This window comes from Cervus canadensis, chromosome 6 (genome assembly GCF_019320065.1).
Source record: "Cervus canadensis isolate Bull #8, Minnesota chromosome 6, ASM1932006v1, whole genome shotgun sequence".
NCBI lineage: Eukaryota > Metazoa > Chordata > Mammalia > Artiodactyla > Cervidae > Cervus > Cervus canadensis.
The window spans coordinates 2,011,298-2,034,040 of NC_057391.1; the positions used below are offsets into that span (position 1 = coordinate 2,011,298).

The 22,743-nt window shown below is 34.1% G+C and overlaps 1 protein-coding gene across 1 annotated transcript in view; it reads left to right on the top strand.

Moving 5' to 3' along the window:
* Positions 1-22,743, top strand: part of YTHDC2 (YTH domain containing 2) — a 64,696-nt gene that overhangs the window by 30,562 nt on the left and 11,391 nt on the right. The window contains exons 13-25 of the mRNA XM_043470629.1: positions 3,451-3,629; positions 3,873-3,969; positions 4,048-4,135; positions 4,222-4,302; positions 6,154-6,236; positions 8,844-8,949; positions 10,681-10,800; positions 11,140-11,412; positions 15,592-15,718; positions 16,767-16,972; positions 17,321-17,516; positions 18,652-18,761; positions 20,428-20,720. Coding sequence (XP_043326564.1) covers positions 3,451-3,629; positions 3,873-3,969; positions 4,048-4,135; positions 4,222-4,302; positions 6,154-6,236; positions 8,844-8,949; positions 10,681-10,800; positions 11,140-11,412; positions 15,592-15,718; positions 16,767-16,972; positions 17,321-17,516; positions 18,652-18,761; positions 20,428-20,720 — 1,959 coding nt within the window. The remainder of the gene's footprint in view (positions 1-3,450; positions 3,630-3,872; positions 3,970-4,047; positions 4,136-4,221; positions 4,303-6,153; positions 6,237-8,843; positions 8,950-10,680; positions 10,801-11,139; positions 11,413-15,591; positions 15,719-16,766; positions 16,973-17,320; positions 17,517-18,651; positions 18,762-20,427; positions 20,721-22,743) is intronic.

The window sequence follows — 22,743 nt, forward strand, 5'->3', positions numbered from 1 at the left end:
GATGTTCAAGCTCGTTTTAGAAGAGGCAGAGGAACCAGAGATCAAATTGCAAACATCCATTAGATCATCAGAAAAGCAAGAGAGTTCCAGAAAAACATCTATTTCTGCCTTATTGACTGTGCGAAAGACTTTGACTGTGCGGATCACCACAACCTGTGGAAAATTCTTAAAGAGATGAGAATGCCAGAACATGAAGTTAAAATATATTAAAACATCTATTATTCAGGAACACAAAATATTTATTTGACTTGGGTTTTTATTATATTACATCTATAGATTTAGTGTTGAATATTTATTGGGAATATCAGACCACCTGACCTGCCTCTTGAGAAACCTATAGGCAGGTCAGGAAACAGTTAGAACTGGACATGGAACATGGACATGGACATGGAAAATTAGAGTTAGGGTTAGGTTAGGGTTAGGACTAGTTCCAAATAGGAAAAGGAGTACATCAAGGCTGTATATTGTCACCCTGCTTATTTAACTTGTATGCAGAGTACATCATGAGAAATGCTGGGCTGGAGGAAGCACAAGCTAGAATCAAGATTGCAAGGAGAAATATCAATAACCTCAGATATGCAGATGACACCACCCTTATGGCAGAAAGTGAAGAAATAAAGAGCCTCTTGATGAAAGTGAAAGAGGAGAGTGAAAAAGTTGGCCTAAAGCTCAACTTTCAGAAAACTAAGATCATGGCATCCAGTGCCATCACTTCATGGCAAATAGGGAAACAGTGGAAACAGTGTCAGACTATTTTTTTGGGCTCCAAAATCACTGCAGATGGTGACTGCAGCCATGAAATTAAAAGACGCTTACTCCTTGGAAGGAAAGTTACGACCAACCTAGACAGCATGTTAAAAAGGTGAGACAATACTTTGCCAACAAAGGTCTGTCTAGTCAAGGCTATGGTTTTTCCCGTGGTCATTTATGGATATGAGAGTTGGACTATAAAGAGAGCTGAGTGCTGAAGAATTGATGCTTTTGAACTGTGGTGTTGGAGAAGACTCTTGAGGGTCTCTTGGACTGCAAGGAGATCCAACCAGTCCATCCTCAAGGAGATCAGCCTTGGGTGTTCATTGGAAGGACTGATGCTGAAGCTGAAACTCCAATACTTTGGCCACCTGATGCAAAGAGCTGACTCATTTGAAAAGACCCTGATGCTGGGAATGATTGAGGGCAGGAGGTGAAGGGGATGACAGAGGATGAGATGGTTGGATGGCATCACCGACTCAATGGACATGGGTTTGGGTGGACTCTGGGAGTTGGTGATGGACAGGGAGGCCTGGCGTGCTGTGGTTCATGGGGTCGCAAAGAGTCCGACACTATTGAGCAACTGAACTGAACTGAACATCTATAGATTTAGTCTTGAAAATTTATTAGATGAAGTAAACATTTGATGTATGAAATTAGTTTTGTCATTTTAATTTCATTAAATGATAATGTAGTATCTCAAAATTCTTGGCAGATCCAAATGCTAATGCTGGTGTGGTGGGTTTTGTTCTCATTTCATTAATTGCACCCAGAACTTGCAGTCCTTTTAATTCTAACACTTTGAAAATTCCATTCTTATGGTGTTAGGTATAGCTTACTGGTTACTACAGATTATCACAAAAGCAGTTATCTGGATAATATTTTAATTATCCCAGCTAAGTCAGATTTCTTTTTGTTACATAGATTGTGATATTATCAATTATAAATTTAAAATATTTAAATTAAGTTCATTATGTTTGCTGGATTGAAAAAGTTTATAGCTTTAAACAACACAAGTAAAACAATAAACTTGAAATGTTTTAAGTTTTAAAGACTTAAAATTTTAAGTCTTTAAAGTCTTAAAAATTTAAGACTTAAAAATTTTAAATACTACAGGTATAAAGTTGCAAAAGATTCATATTTTTCCTATTGAAAGCAGTCTTATTTTTCTGTTAAGCTCTTTAAGAGACATTGAGCTGAACTGAACTTTCTAGAAATCATATTGATAATTGCTAGTGATGGCAGTAGTCTATATTTTTACATACAGCATGAAGAAACAAGTGGGTTATTCCAGTAATTTCTGCTGATGCTGACTTTTGGGAAGTAGCACAGTCAACCTACTTTTAGTTTGAAGTGAAAGTCGCTCAGTTGTGTCCGACTCTTTGCAACCCCATGGACTATACAGTCCTTGGAATTCTCCAGGCCAGAATACTGGAGTGGGTAGCCTATCCCTTCTCCAGCAGATCTTCCCGACCCAGGAATCGAACCAGGGTCTCCTGCATTGCAGGCAGATTCTTTACCAACTGAGCTATCAGGGAAGCCTACTTTTAGTATAGGAGAACCAAATTAACAGTCATGTTAAGCTGACACCTGTACAGTTCTTTTATTTTTAATGAGAACTATTTTTCAGAATATTGTTTATAATAATGAGTAGTTAGAAACAACCTATTAAAATATAAGTGATGACCAAAAGTTTGTGTTTTTTAAGTTTTATTGATATTCAATTCACATATCATATAATTCACCTACTTTACTGTGTATTCCAGTGGTTTTTAGTATGTTCAAAGAGTTATGCAATCATCACTATAGTCAGTTTTGATAACATTTGCATCACCCCAAAAAGAAACCTATGCTCATTTGAAGTCCTTCTTTTCCTCAACTTTCCCAGCCCTAGGCAACCACTAATCTACTTCCATTTTCTATAGATTAATATTCTGGGCAATTCATATAAATGGAATCATATAATCTGTGGTCTTCTATAATTGGCTTCTTTCACTTAGCATAATGTTTTCAAAAGTCATCCATGTCGTAACATCCTTTTGATGACTTAGTAATATTCTGTTTTCTGGGTAGACCACTGTTTGCTTATTCACTCATTAAATGATGAACAGTTCATTTCCACTTTTGGGGTGTTATGAATAATTACTGGTATAAATATTTGTGTACAGATTTTTTTGTGGACAGATATTTTAATTTCTTCTTGTGTATATTCCTGGAAGTCTAACTGCTGGGGCACATGGTAACACTGTTTAACATTTTGAGAAACGGCCACATTGTTTTCCAGAGTGGTTACATCATTTTACATTTCCACTCAGGTTCCAGTTTCTTCACATCCTTTCTCACACGTATTATTTGTCATTTGGTAATAGTCATTCTCGTGGGTGTGAAGTGGTATCTCATTGTGGTTTTGAATTTCATTTTTCTGATGACTAATGATGTCATGTGCTAGTTGGCTGTTTATGTATTTGCTTTGAAGAAATGTCTTCAGGTTGAGCTTTTTAAAAAGCATCTGTTGCCAAGTTTTACTTTGAATAATATACTTGAAACCAAAATATGAATTACATTATAGCTAGAGCATTAATTGTCACTTGACCTTCTTAGAGTATATTGAAAATTTGAAGGTGGACATATGGGAATAATTGACAAGGGTTACTCTTTTTAATGGAATTTGACTTGGTCTATTTTTTTTTTTTTCCCTAGTGCTTCTTTGGAATTTGGAAATCTGGATGAAAGCTCTTTGGTTCAAACAAATGGGAGTGATCTCAGTGCAGAAGACAGAGAGCTTCTGAAAGCTTATCACCATAGTTTTGATGATGAAAAAGTAGACTTGGATTTGATTATGCATCTTCTATACAATATCTGCCATAGTTGTGAAGCTGGTAAATGAGTATTGTCTAAAAGAACTGGAACAAAAATATAGTCTTTGTTTTAGAAATTAATATTTTGTATATATAAATTTTTATATGATTCCATTGATAATAATGCACTCTCTCTTTAAATGTCATAGGAATTAGAGCTTATCAGTACTTGAAAACAGATATATAGTTCATTATGTCTAGTTGTTTTTATTGATTCTTGTTTTACAAAGAGATTGAATGTTAAAAAAATCATTCTTCTTCAAGGTGCAATACTGATTTTTCTACCTGGATATGATGAAATTGTTGGTCTGAGGGATCGCATCCTGTTTGATGACAAGCGGTTTGCTGATAATGCACATAGGTAAAAGCTAACACTTTGCATTTGTTACTTTTAATAACAGTTAGGTATCACAGTGTATTTTCTCTTAATTGTCAACAGATATCAAGTCTTTATGCTTCATTCAAATATGCAAACATCTGATCAAAAGAAGGTATTAAAAAACCCACCTGCAGGTGTTCGAAAAATAGTAAGCTTCATTAAATCTTCATTTTTCCATTTTGTTAGTCATTGGTTTTACATTCATATTAACTATGATATAAAATTCTATTGCAGATCCTTTCTACCAATATTGCTGAAACCAGCATCACAGTCAATGATGTTGTCTTTGTTATTGATTCTGGTAAGGTGAAAGAGGTATGTATGAATAAATTGCATTTTTACTTAAATGAAGAAGGTTAAGTTCCATAACAATAAATATTTTTATGAGCAGAATTCATCTTAATGGGGAAACTTCTGGTTCTAGGATGAATTTGACATAGTAAATGTTGGTTTCACTGAAGTGAATATTCTACCTTAAACAATTCAGTTTGTAGGGTTTGTCTTATTATTCTAACAGTTTAGTTTCTCCAGCTTCCCTGTGGCTCAGATGGTAAAGAAACCGCCTGCAATGCAGGAGAACCAGGTTTGATCCTTGGGTTGGGAAGATCCCCTGGAGAAGGAAATGACAACCCACTCCTGTATTCTTGCCTTGAGAATCCTATGGACAGAGGAGTCCATGGGGTTGCAAAGAGTCGGACATGACTGAGTGACTAACACACACACACACTTATTATTAGGAAGAAAATGAAGCATTTGGCTAGTAACTGAAAGTGTTGTCAGTGTGGAAATTTGATTACATACTTTGTATGTTTTCTTTCTACTTATGGGCATGGACTCTGTCCTTGTTCACTGTTACATGTCCAGTGCTCTGCATGTAGTATTAATGGGTATTCAAAAAATATTTAGTTCAAAGAAACTCTCTTTACTTCAAGAAAACAAACATAAAACCAGGCTTCAGCAAATGATGGCTACCAGAACATCAACTGCTTTTGTAAAAATGAGTTTTATTGGAATAATGCCACGTTCTTGTCCACTTTTACCCATTGTCTGACTGCTTTCATACTGCAATGGCAGATTTGAGTAGTTGCAACAGAACCCCTCTGCAAAGGCTAAAAAACTTCTGCTAACACCTGATATAAATAAAAGTCAGTGTTTATTTCCTTGTAGTATTGCAGTGCCCACCAATTCTCAGTATCCCTAATTTTGGTCAGCCCTTTCATGAAAGAATTGAAAATTTTTGGTTTTTCAAGGAAATAAATGCTATCCATGTTGGGAAAACAAATCATGTCTGCTCTAGTGGATATAAATGATCATTTTTAATGTGAAAAGAAGTTACCTTTGTGTTATTAAGAAAACTGATGATAGTGTCAAAAGTTATTTTATACACAAAATTGATAAATGTAATATTTTATTAAAAACAAAATAAGCAGCATCTTTTCTAAAAATGTCATAATAAACTATTAAGAGAACCCATTTATGTTTATTTATGTAGTTATTTTATGAAAAGGAAGGTATAAAGTCACTAGAGTGTATATATTCTAGTTGGCAATGAATTCTTTTAAAATATTTCTCTATAGTAAATTTTCACTTTAGTAGTGAAAATATGGGGTTAGTAGTGGTTCTTTTTCACTTTCTCTTTTGTAACATTCTGGATAGGCTAATACATTAGTAGTTTCAGCAGGAGATAAAATGGATGGGGTTGAAAATTCTTCATTTGGGAATAGGATTACTTTAGTGATTATTACTGTTCTCTCTGATCAGCTCCTGAAAAGTATTTCAGAAAATGTCTTTCCCTGATGAATCCTATTCCCCACAATGATGTAAATCTGATAGAAAATGACCTTAAGAGAATAGATCAATTCTCTCCAATCTTGATGCTTTTTCAGAACTGACTGCCATTATCCAAGTGTAGTAGAGTAAAACAAATAGCTTAGCAAGGCACAGCATGAGGAAGTTTTACAGCTCTTCAGAGTTTAGTTTTTCTTCTTTTCTCTTAGAATGATTATAACCAGAAATCTGGATTTTTTAAAAAAATCAGTACCCTGTGCTAATTAGTCAAAAGGGACTCTGAATTAAACTTGGCATGTTAAAATATATTCATAATGTTTTCTATCTCATCTTAAATACCTTTTATGTATTAACATGAAGGTGATTTAAATATTACAGAAATCCTTTGATGCACTGAATTTTGTTACAATGTTAAAAATGGTATGGATTTCCAAAGCTAGCGCCATACAACGAAAAGGCAGGTAATGTATATTTAATGAACATTCATTCAATTCCCATTCAAATGGGAACATATTTAATGTATATTCTACTTTCTATAAAATGTTAAAATCTTCATGTTTGTCTTAATTTTTATATTATTTTTTCAAAGCAGACCATTTTAATACTTATTTTAAAGTCAAATTTAGGTTATATTAAAAGTAAAAATTTTTGCCTGTATAATCTACACTCAGAACATGTAAAAAATTTAAAAAATGAAAATAAAAGCAATGTAAGATAAAACTAATTTCTGTACTATACAAAAAAACTCGGAATAAATCAGTTAAATAAAGATCACTACATTAACCTCATGTATACCACATGTATCTCACATATATGTGAAGAAACGCAAATTAATGAGGTACTAGTTTTTGCTTATCAGATTGGTATCAATGAAAATGTTTAAGTTGGAAAAAGCATAGGTCAGTAGGCTTTCATAGTTTGTTACTGGAAGTGTAAATTGGTGTGACTTCTTCACAGGATGATTTGAAATTGTTTATCCAGACCTCCCTTTTTGCATTGGATTCCACTTCTCATAATTTATCTTGAGTACACTTGCACATGTGTGCAAAGATATATGTTTAAAAATGCTTTTAGGCAGTATATTATTAGTAGTGAAAAATCTGGGAACACTGTAATATCCATAAATAGTGAAGTGGTTAAGCAAATTATATTATTGCCACATAATGTCTTACTAAGTAACTGTTAAAAGGAAATATGTAGATATATGTGTCTTATGTGGATAAGTTTTCAGAAACTCGTATTAATTGAAAAAGTAAGGTATAAAGCATATATCTAGTATTTTCTTGTGCTAAAAAGTATCTGTATATGTTTACATATGTATTTAGACATACATTGTCAAAGCAGAGAACAATATTAAAAAACAGGTTTTTGACTGAGAAGAAGGACAAAACAAAAGATTATATTATCTAAACTTAGTTGATAAAGCAGCAGCAGAGTTTGAGAAGATTGACTCCAATTTTGAAAGAAGTTTTGTGGGTAAAATGCTATCAAATAGCATGGCATGCTTCAGAGAAATCATTTATGAAAGGAAGAATCCATAAATGTGGCAGACTTCATTGTTGTGTTATTTTAACAAATTGCCATAACTTCCAGCCTTCAGCTGATCAGCAGCCATCAACACTGAGGCATGACCCTCCACCAGCAAATAGATTATGACTTTGAAAGCCCAAATGATGGCTAGCATTTTTTTTAGTGATAATTTTTAAAATTAAGATATACAAATTGTTTATTTAGAGGTAATGCTATTGCATGCTTAATGTACTACAGTATAGTGTAAAACAACTCCTCTGGGTACTTGGAAACCAAAACATTCTTGTGACTCGCTTTGTTGTGTGTGTTACATCGTTTATTGTTATGTTGTTTGTATTATGTTTATTATGTGTGCTTTATTGCCATAGTCTGGAACTGAACCTGAAATACCTCTAAGGTATGCCTGTAAATAATTCAAGAGGTACTCAGGAGAGTAATATTGGTGATTGTATGTTCAGGAGGTGAGGGGTAGGGAATAGAGTGGAATGAAGGATGTCTTACAGGTTTCTAAGAAAATTTTGTGGATGGTGGTGCTATTGTCAGGTGAAATGTGAAAAGTGTTGATATGAGGACAGTTAATTTTTGATTGTGTTGAGTTTGAGTTGACTGTGGAAAATCCAGGGGGAGCTAAGAGGCTTCTGAAATACAGGTCCAGATTAGGATAATGAAACCTAGATGGGTGAAATTTGAAGTTATGAGGATTATTAATTTCACTTGGGAGAGAGAGTAGAGTAAGGAGAGCAGAGATCTGAGGTCTGACCTCAGAAGAACATCAGCATTTAAGGACTGTGGAAGGATAGGAATTTCTTAGAGGAGGCTAGTTAGGTGGGAAAACTCATGTGTATGTAGTCAGGGAAATGGTGAAGGAAAGAATGGTCCAACAATGTCAGATTTTCTAACTTGTATCACACTGTGTTATAGTTCTGTTTTTCTCTCTGGATTGTGAACTTTGTGGGAATAGGGATATTTCTGTATCTCTGTCACTTGATATTAGCCTTGCTGTTAGCTGACACAAGGACATTAAATGAAATTAAAAGTCACTGCTTTTCTTCAAAGTATATTTCTGGTACTTTACAGAACATTATGCAAGTCTCTGATGATGAGGTAAATGACACTCCTTTAAAGTTGTATAAATGCATAACTTCCACAACTCTTATCAGTGGACCTAAACACAGTGCTTGGTATCAGCTTCATAAAACTGATTAAATTGCTATATATTTATTCATACTTTATTTTTTATTCACTTTTATTTGTGTGTGTATATGTATATATGTATTAAATTTTTTTACCATTTTCTAGAAGTATTACTTGTCAGGTAGATATCATTCATGAATCTCACTTGTAAATGAAATAATTGAATTTCACACCTATGAAGTATCTTTTCAAAGGTTAGGGGATCAGTATCAGAGTACAGATTGAAACTCAGATGTCCTGATACTGCTTTATTGTTCTGTCTCCTAAATCACATTGCTTTTCCAGTTTCCCTCTTATGGTTTTTATTCCTTGTTTGAGCCTTAATTTTGTGTTTTAATTTTAAGGGCAGGGCGATGCAGACCTGGAATTTGTTTCCGGCTGTTCAGTAGACTTCGATTCCAGAATATGTTGGAATTTCAGACTCCAGAGCTTTTGAGGATGCCATTACAGGTGGAAATTTACTAAATTTACTAAATTCTGTTTGTGGGTGAGGGAGGAGAGGGATCATTTCAACTTACACCGATTGGACCTAAAAACAAATCAATTTATAAAATAAAATTCTAAAATATATATTATGGAGGGTCATTATATAAAACTAATATTTTTTTCTATAAGAAAATTTAATTCAGAAATCTCCAAAATTTTAAAGAGCTGCTTGAGTGCATTTCAGTTATAGTATAGTATGTAAATATACTGTTCTTTTTACTGTACCATTTTAGGATTCTGGCAACCACATCAGTGTTCACCTTTTAAATTCTCAATGAGAATTAGAAATGAGAAGTAGAAAACAAATCATTTCTGCTTCTCTCAATGAGAAGTAGAAAACAAATCATTTAAGGTCCAAAAGATAATACCAAAATCTCAGTTCAAGTTGCTGAGCTTACCTTGTTAGTTTTGTAACTGAGTTCACTGAGATTTCCTGGTCTATATCAATTATTTTCCTTTTAGTTTTCTGATTTAATGGAACAATCAAACACTGTGTAGTTTGTTGGGAAAACTATCAGAAGTACATTAATTTGATTCTTTGGTGTGCCAAGCTACATGCTGGCTTCCAAATCTTAAAGAGACACTGGATCATATTATTGGCATCCATATACCTGGATGACTTCCCACTTCTCCATGCCTATGTGCCATTATTTTCTGTTCTTCTTATGATGGAATGCAGAATTCTTAACAAGAGCCTAGATCATCTCTCCTGCTTGTGTCTCTGGTTTTAATTTTTAATTCATACCTTTCCTCTTCTCTCTACTCATACTAGTAGCTTCAATTTTTCAAGCACATTTTGTTTCTTTGTATCTCGGGTCCTTCATATGTGCCATCCCCTCTCCATAGAATCCACCACATTATTCCTTTTCTGATTAACTAATCTTTACATAGGAGTTAATGCAGGAGACTAAAGAGATGTGGGTTTGATCCCTAGATCAGGAAGATCCTGTGGAGGAGGGCATGGAAACCCACTCCAGTATCTTTGCCTGGAGAATCCCTTGGACAGAGGAGGCTGGAGGGCTAGAGTACATAGGGTCGCAGAGAATCAGGCACAACTGAAGCTACTTAGCACGCACAATCTTTACATCTTAATTTGCGTCATTTCTTTAGGGAATTGTCTTTGACTTCCCATGACCACCTCCTCTTGCCATTATCTTGAACCTCATGTTTACGTCTTTAGTTCCTTTTATCCTTCATTATCACAACTGTAATTAAGTAGTTAATTATATAATTATTCTGTTTTTCACACACAATGAACATCCATGAAGGCAGTGTCTGCCTATGCTCTTCTTTTTCTCCAACTTGATGTGTAGTGCCTAGCATCTATCAAGCACTTAAATATTTGTTGAATGGAGAAAAGGTTGTAGAATGCAGTATAAAGGGGGAAAAAAAGATTTTTGGACAGTGACTATTATTGTTACATATAAGGACTATGTGAGAAGACACTGCCAGCAGGGACAGTGGTGATCTTGACAGGAGTAATGGGAGGTGGTTATTAAGATTCTCACTCTGAAGTATGGGCCCGTCTTTCATAGAAAGATCTTTCATGGAGTGACATTGTTTCCTTTGCTGGTCATTTTAATCAGGGACTCTACTAGTCTCTGTTGGGGATCTGTAATTTCTATGATTTTTTAAAAAATGAAAATCAGCTATAAATGTCAACATTTCAAAATTATTTGCTCTTTTTATTTACAGGAACTGTGTTTACATACAAAGCTTTTAGCCCCAGTTAATTGTGCTATTGCTGATTTCCTTATGAAAGCTCCTGAACCTCCACCAGCTTTAATTGTAAGAAATGCTGTACAAATGCTTAAGGTTGGTATCTTTATAGACTTATTTTACCTGACTATTTTACTTGAAGTTTAAACCAATTGATAATATGTCTTAAGTAATTTTGTACCTTACCAAATTATCTTAATAATCATGTATTTTAAATAATGCTTTCATGGTAATTATATTATAAAACAGTAGGTATGGTTCATTTTTACATGATATATTTGAAGCAGAAAATTTTTTTATGTCTCATTACAAGCTATTGCTTGTAATAGCAAAAGAAAATTTATGTTCTTGTATCTTGCTTATGGATTTTTAAGTATAGGGTTTGATTAAATAGTTTTGATCATGTCAATTTATATTTCATATCCTTTTATTTAGACAATAGATGCAATGGATGCATGGGAAGATCTCACTGAACTTGGGTATCATTTGGCTGACTTGCCAGTAGAGCCACATCTTGGTAAAATGGTCCTGTGTGCTGTTGTTTTGAAGTGTCTGGATCCCATCCTTACAATTGCCTGCACACTAGCTTATCGAGATCCTTTTGTCCTGCCAACTCAGGCCTCTCAGAAACGTGCAGCTATGCTTTGTAGGAAACGTTTCACTGCAGGAACCTTCAGTGACCACATGGCACTTCTCAGAGCATTCCAGGTAATATTATTGTCATTTTATTTTTGAAATGTTGCTAAACACATTTCTAGAGTAAGCGTAACAAATTAAAAAAAGTAGATATGATTCCATTAATTTTATTTCATTATAAAGTCATGTTTTATTAATAGCTCCAAAGAATACCTTCCTACTACTACTATGTTAAAATTGTCATGTTTTTCTCTAGTTTCTTTCATTTTCTCAATTTTCTCCTTGTAGAAATATGTGTGTATATACATTTTTTACTTTTATATATATTTATTTTTTTATAAGCTCAAATTCCTTATCTTTAATCATATCTTATTCAGGAATGCTGTAAAATTTTAGTTAAGAAGCAACTGTGTATTACTCAAAGTGTATAGAACAAAACTTAGAAGAAAATCATTTTGAATTTAATATCTATTTATTGATTTTTCAGAGTATATCTCTTTCTTGTGTACTCAAGACAGTATACTAAGAATTTAATTTTATAAAGCAAAATCCAAAAATCACTTAAAAATTTTAAGATAATAATGGTGAGAAATTGAGGAAAGTGATAAATGGGAAAGAAAGGATAAGAATAGTGAGCCTGAATAAAGGAAATGATATTGCAATTAAAAAAATAATAATTGTAAGCTCTTTTGTGGGCATTATTGAACAGAGGTTGATGCATTGCTATTAATTGGGTATATCAGATACTATATATCATAATATTAATTGATAATATTGTAATCAGAGGAAGATTTGGAGTGGAATTCCTTTCTAGTCTGTTTTTTCCCCAGCTTTTCAGTTATATTCTGAAACAAGAGAACTCATTTTCAAAGAGAAGCTTTACTATCCTACATATAGGTAATTTCTAGGAATCTCACTTTCCATTCTTACACAGAGTAGGAAGTTGATATAAAGGTTATTTTTAGAGGCCTGGAGTTACAGGATTCTTAGATATAATGGTATTATGATGGCTTAGTTGGAAATCTCTCATACTTAGTAGAGGAAAACTAGCAGGCACATCTATAAAGGTGAATATTTTTACATAGCTAGGTATTTAGGTTAACTGATACTTCATTATTGTTAGAACTTTATAAACTCAGTGACTTTCATAGCATCATAGCTTTGAGTATAAATTATCTAATGATAATTCTATTTGATTACAAAGTCTTAGATTTTGTTTTATTTATTTATTATCATTTATTTTTATTAGTTGGAGGCTAATTACTTTACAATATTGTAGTGGTTTTTGCCATACATTAACATGAATCAGCCATGGATTTACATGTGTTCCGCATCCTGATCCCCCCTTCCCACCTCCTTCCCCATCCCATCCCTTTGGATCTTCCCAGTGAATTGTTTATTCTTAAAAAATGAGATATAATTGACATATAACATTATATTAGTTTTAGGTGTAGAGCCTGATGACAGTATTTGTATATATTGTGAAATGATCACCACAATAAGTCTAGTTAACATCCATCACTATGTTGTTGTTTAGTTGCTAAGTCATGTCTGACTCTTTGCGATCCCATGAACTGCAGCATGCCCGGCCTTTCTGTCCTCCACTGTCTCCTGGAGTTTGCTCAGACTCATGTTGATTGAGTCAGTGATGCCATCCAACCATCTCATCCTCTGTTACCCCTTCTCCTCTTGCCCTCAATCTTTCCCATCATCAGGGTCTTTTCTGGAGTTGGCTTTTTGCATCCAGTGGCCAAAGTATTGGCACTTCAGCTTCAGCACCAGTCATTCCAATGAATAATTACAGTTGATTTCCTTTAGGACTGACTGGTTGGACTGCTGTCCAAGGGACTCTCAAGAGTCTTCTCCAACACCACAGTTCAAAAGCATCAATTCTTCAGCACTCAGCCTTCTTTATAGTTCAAATCTCACATCCATACATGACTACTGGAAAAACCATAGCTTTGACTAGATGGACCTTTGTTGGTAAAGTTATGTGTCTTCTTTTTAATGCATTGTCTAGGTTTGTCATAGCTGTTCTTCCAAGGAGCAAGCATCTTTTAATTTCATGGCTGCAGTCACCATTCACAGTGATTTTGGAGCGCAAGAAAATGAAATCTGACACTCTTTCCCCATCTATTCGCCATGAAGTGATAGGACCGATGCCATTATCTTTGTTTTTTGAATATTGAGTTTTAAGCCAGCTTTTTCCTTCTACCTTCATCAAGAGGCTCTTTTCGTTCCTCTTTACTTTCTGCCATTAAAGTGGTATCATCTGCATATCTGAGGTTGTTGGTATTTCTCCCAGCAATCTTGATTCTAGCTTGTGCTTCATCCTGCCCAGCATTTCAAATGATGTACTCTGCATATAAGTTAAATAAGCAGGGTGACAGTATACCATCTTCTGCCCAGTTTTGAACCAGTCAGTTGTTCCTTGTCCAGTTCTAACTGTTGCTTCTTGCCCTGCATACAGGTTTCTCAGGAGGCAGGTAATGGGGTCTTGTATTTCTATCTCAGTAAGAATATTCCACAGTTTGTTGTGATCCACACAAAGGTTTTACCATAGTCAATGAAGCAGAAGTAGATGTCTTATGGGAATTCGCTTACTTTTTCTATGATCCCGTGTATGTTGGCAATTTGATCTCCGGTTCATCTGCCTTTTCTAAATCCATTTTATACCTCTGGAAGTTCTTATTTCACATACTGCTGAAGCCTAGCTTGAAGGATTTTGAGCATTACCTTGCTGGTGTGTGAAATGAGTGCAGTTGTACAGGAATTTGAACATTCTTTGGCATTGCCTTTCTTTGGGATTGGAATGAAAACTGACCTTTTCCAGTCTTGTGGCCACTGCTGAGTTATCCAAATTTGCTGACATAATGAGTGCAGCACTTTCACAGCATCATCTTTGAGGATTTTAAGTAGCTCAGCTGGAATTCCATCAGCTCCCCTAGCTTTGTTCATAGTGATGCTTCCTAAGGCCCACTTGGCTTCAGACTCTAGGATGTCTGGCTCTAGGTGAGTGACCACATCATTGTGGTTATTGGGTCATTAAGAGCTTTATTGTACAGTTCTTCTGTGTATTCTTGTCACCTTTTCTTAATATCTTCTGCTTCTGTTAGGTCCTTGCTGTTTTTGTCCTTTATTGTGCCTATCTTTGCATAAAATGTTCCCTTGGTATCTCTAATTTTCTTAAAGAGATCTCTAGTCTTTCCCATTCTGTTGTTTTCCTTTACTTCTTTGCATTGTTCCCTTAAGAAGGCTTTCTTATCTTTCCTTGCTGAAAATGTTTTTCTTGTGATAAGAGCTTTTAAGGCCTATTCTCTAGTCTGTTAACTAAAATTGTGATCATTTCACAATACATACACGTATTGAATCATTATATTATGCACCTAAAGCTAATGTTATAAGTCAATTATGTCTCAATAGAAAAAGTTACTCTTGGGGACTTCCTGGTGGTCCAGTGGTTAAGACTCTGTGCTTCTAGTGCAGGGGGTGCAGGTTTGACCCCTCATCAGGGATCTAAGATCCTACATGCTGTGTGGTGCAGCCAAAAAACCAAAATTACTCTCAGATGAACTTATTTACAAAACAGAAATAGAGTCACAGATGTTGAAAACAAGCTTATGGTTACTAAAGGGAAAAGGAGGAGGGAGGGATAGATTGAGAGATGGAGATCGACATGTATACACTACTATATATAAAATAGATAGCTGTTGAAAGCTTGCTGTATCGCACAGGGAACTCTGCTCAGTCCTCTGTAATGACCTATGGGGAAAAGAATAAAGAAGAGTGGATATATGTATGCGTATAACTGGTTCACTTTGCTGTGCAGAGAAACTAACACATTGTAAATCAACTATATTCCAGTAAAAATTACTTAAAAAATAAATGTTCTTGTCAAAAATGAAGAAAATTACTCTCTTAGAAACTTTATAGTATACAATATAGTGTTATTAACTATAGACCATGCTGTACATTACATCCCCAGGACTTATTTATTTTATAACTTGAAGTCTGTACCTTTTAATCCCCTTCACTTGTTTCACCCACTCTCCACTCCCCTAACCTCCCCCCTCTTGCAGTCATCAATCTGTTCTCTATATCTATGAGTATGTTTTTGTTTGCCTGTTTTCTTTATTTGTAAGAGAATTATAAAAAGAAGAATTGACTTTTGAGTGGTTAATATAATGATTTTCAGTGACTTTGCTGCCTAACTGAGAGTGATGTGTCTTTTGTGTAATTTTGTTTTTATAGGCATGGCAGAAAGCTCGAAGTGATGGGTGGGAACGAGCCTTTTGTGAGAAGAATTTTCTTTCACAGGCTACCATGGAAATAATCATTGGCATGAGAACTCAGTTGCTTGGTCAGCTTAGAGCGTCAGGTAAAGTTTTCCTCCAGAGAACCTGTTTCAGCTACTGGGAGTGCCCTGCCTGTACCTTATAGCACTTCTTCTGTTAACTAACGCCATCTTGCATTGTCTTTATAACATTATCATGTTGTCTGTCTTTTGTTCATAAACTGCTTTGTATTAACTTTGTAGACTTCTGCATGATGTCAACTTTATTTGTTGATTAAAAAAATGATATTGTAGAAGCTGTGGGTGATATAAATGAATGATATAATGTTGGCAATAAACAATTTATATTTTTTGGGAAAATAGATTTAGGTATGGTACTTGTTATATTTTATCACTATTAATAGTTTTTTGGAAGAGAAATTGCTAAAAATTAAGTAGATTGATATGAATGCTGTCCTTTATATTTTTGGAACATAAAACAACTAGTAAGCACGTGAAGACACTTGATTTTTTTTTTTTTTAAGAGAATGTCAGTTTTGCTATATCATTTTAGAATTGTTTCTTTGAATTTCTGTTTGAGTGGCATTTTATCTTGAGGAAATAGAAGAAAAGTACCTGAGCCTGGATTCCTAGAATAGCTCAAGTGCCAAAGTGATATAAGGCATGAACCAGAGGATTTAGAGTTGTTTCAAATATGGGGAGATATGAAGGACTATTGAAATTCAAGCAAGAATACTTTATATTTATTTGACTTCACTTCCAGGATTAGTGTCTATCACAACCAACGTGATATTAATACCATTCAGCAGAGTATTTTAGGTTTCTAGGTGTGATTTTAGGATGCTTCTGATAACTGTTTATGGAGAACTTTATTGCAAGAGTGTGTATTTTCTTTTTAAGTCCACAGCTTCCCAGTGTATCTACTGCTGACTTTAGTCTAAGTAAACCTAAACTTCCTTAGAACATTGCTTCTGTATGTTAAACTTTTCAGAAGATATATTATGAATTATTGTGAAATTTGAATCATTAAACTTGCATCGGTTACAAATTATTTTTTTGTGTGAAAACCACAAATTTAAAAGTATATCTTGTGAAGTAAAAAAAGTTGGTGTGGTTTCTTTTGTCTTTCTAGGTTTTGTGAGAGCAAGAGGTGGTGGTGACATTCGAGATGTTAACACAAATTCTGAGAATTGGGCTGTTGTTAAAGCTGCATTGGTTGCAGGCATGTATCCTCACTTAGTTCATGTGGACAGAGAGAATATAGTATTGGCAGGGCCAAAGGAGAAAAAAGTACGGTTTCATCCCACTTCAGTTCTCAGTCAGCCTCAATATAAAAAGGTAAAACTTTTTGAATGCTTTTTGGCCTTGAGGTAAAACTTGTCTAATTTAAATAGTTGAAAATCAATGAAAAATGTTCCCAATACCAACATGCTTTGCAAAATTAATTAGTTATAAATGTACAATTCAATACTGAAACAAAACTTTGATAGAATTGAAAGAAGTAATGTGTTAAGTATTAAGGGACTTTTGTACGAACTACGTGAGCAATGATTTGCTTTAATTCTTGTTTGAGTAGTAATATATGCATCCTCTATTTTGCTGAGGGACTTTATACATTTTAAAAGAATTACCAGTAAGTTAAGTGATAAATTCAGTTAATAGTTTTAAAATTTATCTTCCGAATAGATTCCTCCAGCTAATGGTCAAACTGCGGCAGTCCAGGCACTGCCCACAGATTGGCTCATTTACGATGAGATGACCAGAGCCCACAGAACAGCCAACGTCAGATGCTGCTCAGCAGTGACGCCCGTCACTGTGCTGGTGTTCTGTGGGCCGGCGAGGCTGGCGAGCAGCGCTCTTCAGGAACCTTCATCTTTCCGTGGTAAGTGCATTGCGACGGAAGCACAAATCTGTTTGAGAGAAAAGTCTGTGTTTTTCTTCTTATTGAACCAAACAGAATTTGAAATTATAGAAATTTATGTGGTAGTAGCTCCCTTTTGATGTATTAAGACTAATTAAAAAATATTAAACTACACCACTATTCTTGAAATTGATTTCTAAGGTAGCTTGATATTGATTTGTACATTTTTGATTAATCTTGCTGATAGGAAGTTTAGTTTTTTTTCCACTTGAATTTAAATGATAGTTTAACATAAATAAAGGTAATTGTTTAAAAGAAATGTTACCCATAATCCTACTAACTTTATGCAGACACTTTTTAATATTACATATTTTTTTCTGTGTGTTTAAATATTTTAGGTATTTCACCCATACTGTTATTTTATATTCTATTTTCATTTCACAAAATACAAAATATAGAAAACATTTTTAATATTTTATATTAATGGTTGGAAAATATTCTGTCACATTAAAGTGACAGAATGCATTTAAAATATTTCTTTATAGTTGGATATCTTGATTGTTTTCAATTTTTTGTTATTTGGTGTTTCAGCAAATATTTATTTATGTCAATTATTGTGCTGGGCATTGAGGATGTAAAAATTTGAGAAAAAGATTTGAGAAATTCTGATATTTAGAATTTGAGTAGAGAAATAAAGAATGGCCAGATGTTGACTTTTAATTTGTGACCTACTAGAGATGGAGAAGGCAATGGCACCCCACTCCAGTACTCTTGCCTGGAAAATCCCATGGATGGAGGAGCCTGGTAGGTTGTAGTCCATGGGGTCGCTAAGAGTCGGACTCGACTGAGCAACTTCCCTTTCACTTTTCACTTTCACGCATTGGAGAAGGAAATGGCAACCCACTCCAGTGTTCTTGCCTGGAGAATCCCAGGGACGGGGAAGCCTGGTGGGCTGCCGTCTATGGAGTCGCACAGAGTCGGATATGACTGAAGCGACTTAGCAGCAGCAGCAGTGTTTAGAGAACTGTCCACACAAATTGTTAGTATATAAGGAGGATTTGTTTAAATGCAGAGTATCTGTATTGGCTTACTTTTTTTGCTGTGATGTTAGATAGTAAAAGTGAATTTTTTTCCCTTTCCATACGTGTTTGAACAGCTGATGGTATTCCTAATGACAGTAGCGATAGTGAGATGGAAGACAGGACTACTGCTAATTTGGCAACTTTAAAACTTGATGAGTGGCTCAGTTTCAAACTAGAGCCAGAGGTAAGTTGCTTTCTAGTAGTGTGATAGATTCCTTTCATTCAGTTGTATGAATTATACACGGTGTGATGAAAATTGTCTCTTTAAAATTGAGCCCTTAGCGTGAGAGAATAGAATACATCTTGTTTTTCAGTTTTCATAGGGCCCTGTTAACATTCTCTGACATGTTGCGGTTTATTCCTATAGAGGATTTGAAAAACCTAGGTGTCACTCAGTATTTGAACATGGTGATATTTGAATATGTTTGAGCATGTTAGAAAATACTGAGTATTTGGGTACACAAGAAATTCTTTTATATAACTCTGTTTAAAGGGAAAGATATTAGGTCATTCTGTTTTCTCTTTACATGTATCTCTCAAGTAGGAAAGATGAATGTTTGTTATCAAATTAAAATTATTGACAAAGCCTTCCCTTAATTCTATCTTTACTTTTAAAGATCATTTTATATCCTTTTGGGGAACAATATGAACTATCAAAAGTTGATACTGGCTAGTGCTTACTTTTTTACATGCATTACTTCATCACTTCAAGCTACTGCAGTCTCCTTTCCATTCCTATCGATTTTTCACTTTACTGAAACTGTCCTTGCCGAGGTCGATGCTGTCTCCTCCATGTTGTCAAAGCCAGACTGCTGTTCTTGATAAATTTGGCCTTTCCCTCGTAGTTAACGCTATTGCCCATACCCTTCCCCATTTCCTTCCTCACCCCTGTCCAACTTCTTTGTCACTAGTTTTTATACTACTACTCTTTCCTGATCCTTCTATCTAGAGAGGCTGTTCCTTCTTAGGTTCTTTCATGTACTCTTTTGTATGTGCTTGTACCTTAAATGTTAGATGTTCACCAGTAGTATGTTCTTTACTCTGTCTCTGCACAGTTTCTGGGGACCTTACCTCTGTGTGTAGATTTGGTAATCATTTATACATTGATAACTTCCAGGTACATCTTATCTGTATCTCTAGCTTAGGATTTTCTCTGTATGAATTCAGCTGCTTTCTGGACACCATCATTTGGCAGTAAAATAAAGTATGAGTGAAATTAAATGTGTTTTTTTCTTTATTTACTCTGCTGTTACTTTTCCAGTATTAATCACACTTTACCACACATTGTTTTTCTTACTCTCATCATTGGACTGTGTAACTTGATTTTGTGTCTCTAGTGCCTCAAAATGGTAAAGAAGAAATTTTATTTCTTTCATGCAACAAGATGAATGAAACTGATAATGAAATATATTAAATGTGAAATGTGTTCTTTGGAAACAATTTCAGACTAATAAATAATTGTCTTGCAAGTGTGGTACATATTTTGCTGTTACCTATTTGAACTGGGGGCTTCCCTGATAGCTCAGTTGGTAAAGAATCCACCTGCAATGCAGGAGACCCTGGTTCGATTCCTAGGTCAGGAAGATCCACTGGAGAAGGGACAGGCTACCCACTCCAGTATTCTTGGGTTTCTATTGTGGCTCAGCTGGTAAAGAATCTGCCTGCAATGTGGGAGACCTGGGTTCAGTCCCTGGGTTGGAAAGATCCCCTGGAAAAGGGAAAGGCTACCCACTCCGGTATTCTGGCCCAGAGAATTCCATGGCTGTATAGTCTATGGGATCGCAAAGAGTTGGACCCAACTGAGTGATTTTCACTTTCATTTGAACTGAAAAAAAGCTATTTTATTACAGGCAGCCAGTTTATTGCTGCAACTTAGACAGAAGTGGCACAGCTTATTTTTACGTCGAATGAGAGCTCCATCCAAACCTTGGTCTCAAGTTGATGAAGCTACTATAAGAGCAATTATAGCTGTTTTAAGCACTGAAGAACAGTCTGCAGGCTTACAACAGCCATCTGGGATTGGCCAAAGGCCAAGACCTATGTCTTCAGAAGAACTTCCTTTGGCATCATCTTGGAGGTCAAATAATAGTAGGAAAAGTTCAGCAGATACTGAATTTTCTGATGAGTCTACTACTGCAGAAAGGTAAATTTATAGCATTTTACTAAAATGAGATATTTTCTCTAGGAAATAGTTATTTATCATAGAATCACATGCTTTTACAATATTTAAAAATTACTTATAATCTGAGATAGGCAAAAAGGTTGCAATAAAATGGGAATAATTTATTACTTTTAAAACATAATTCTTTTAAGTGTTAGATAATACGAAGAATTTCAAGCTCCTGGGGTCTTGAATTATTTAAAAAGGATTTTTTTTTTGTCAGGAAAAGCTCAAAATGTTTAATTTTCAGAATTTACAAATTTAGGGTCTATGAAAAAGATAACAGCATTTTTTATTATGCATTTTAGTTCATATATGTCAAGTCATATCTTTCCTAGATACCTCACAGCAAAAAGTGTTGGCTATGGCCATTTAGAAGAACTGTCTCCTCTCAAGTCTTACCTAGGTATTAATAAAACTGATTGGTTTTTGTACAGAAAAGTACTTTATTCATTTGTTCATACAGGGACATATTAAATGCTTAGTGTTCTTGGTGTGAGGCATATAGCAGTGTATAACAAATAAAAAACAAATCTTTTCAGAAAGGTTACCTTTTGTTGAAGAAAGGAATACATATATTAAAAAAGGAAATTTACTGTCTTGGCAAAATTTCTTAGAATTTAGCTAAATTCTTTTATCCTTTCTATCATTTGGCAGTTAGATGTGAATTTTTTATTCTATGATTATTGAGAGCTCTTATATTGAATCATTTTTCCAAAATGTATTTGGTAATATGATAGTATTTATAGTGAATGGTTGGCCATGATTTAGAAATATTTCTGGTTGTAAAAATGTTTGTTAGAACCCAATTTGTTTTTCTTTATATCAGTTAAATTTTTTTTTTTTTACCCTGATAGAATGGATAACAGAGACAACATTCTTGCCTAGAATGCTAGTTTGAACAATATAGTAGATATTATCTCTATGCTAAGAATATTATTTCATTGTTAAAAATTGAAAATAAAAATAATGGAAGCATAAAAGATATGTGATGCTTATTGTTTTTCAAGGATCAGATGGAATGTTTAGTACCTACTGTCTTTTAATCAGATTTTACTTATTTGAATGAAGCATAAAGTCATGTTATCAGTTAAGACTTCAGTAAAAAGTAATAATACATGATGGTTTCCAAATTTTTCATATATAACATTTTAGGAATAATTCAACCAATTGCTTATAATAATGTGTGTCCCTAAACCTTTTTCTGTGATGTAGATACTGCCAAGAAAAAAGAAAACAGTAAAAAATACATTTTCTACTTAGATACTCCTCACTTTTTAAAAAAATTTTTCTAAAAATTTCCTTGAACAGGGGTTATTTCAAATACGTGAATACATTTGTGTAGAAATTGTGTGGTATACTTATTTATAGACTCCTCTGTAAAATATATATATATTCAGAGAATATATCTATTCAGATATATATATATTATTTAGAGAATATATATATATTCAGATATATATATATTCAAAGAGACTATTTATACACATGTGTTTATATACATACATACTATACACATACATTTATGAGAAAATTTTTCCTATTTTCTTTATAAAAGTAATATATACTCATTTAATAAAAATTAGAAATGCAAGAGAAAATCATAATTTAAGTGTAATATTAGTTATGCTTTAGAACCTGATTATCTTATAAATTCATTTTTTCTCCTGTGATAAGAGTATCTGCCATTTTCCTTTCTTTATAGGTTGTAACCTTGCTTTCTTTATTCTCTTATCTGTTGAACAGTGAGATAAAGAATTTCATGTACTTTTAGACTTTGTAGTTTTATTAGACAAGGCCTGAAACTGATGTAGCTTATTGAGGAATAGATTAAGGACTCTTCTGAAGATGTATTTTTGAATGGAGAATAATCTTTCTTTATAATCTTTCTGGAATTGCTTCTTGAAGAAAAGGTATTTATAGTTAGAGTTTTTACAGTAGGATGGCAAAATATAGATCAGATAATTTCTTTTAGTAAAAACATTTTATTAAAGTTATTTTTAAA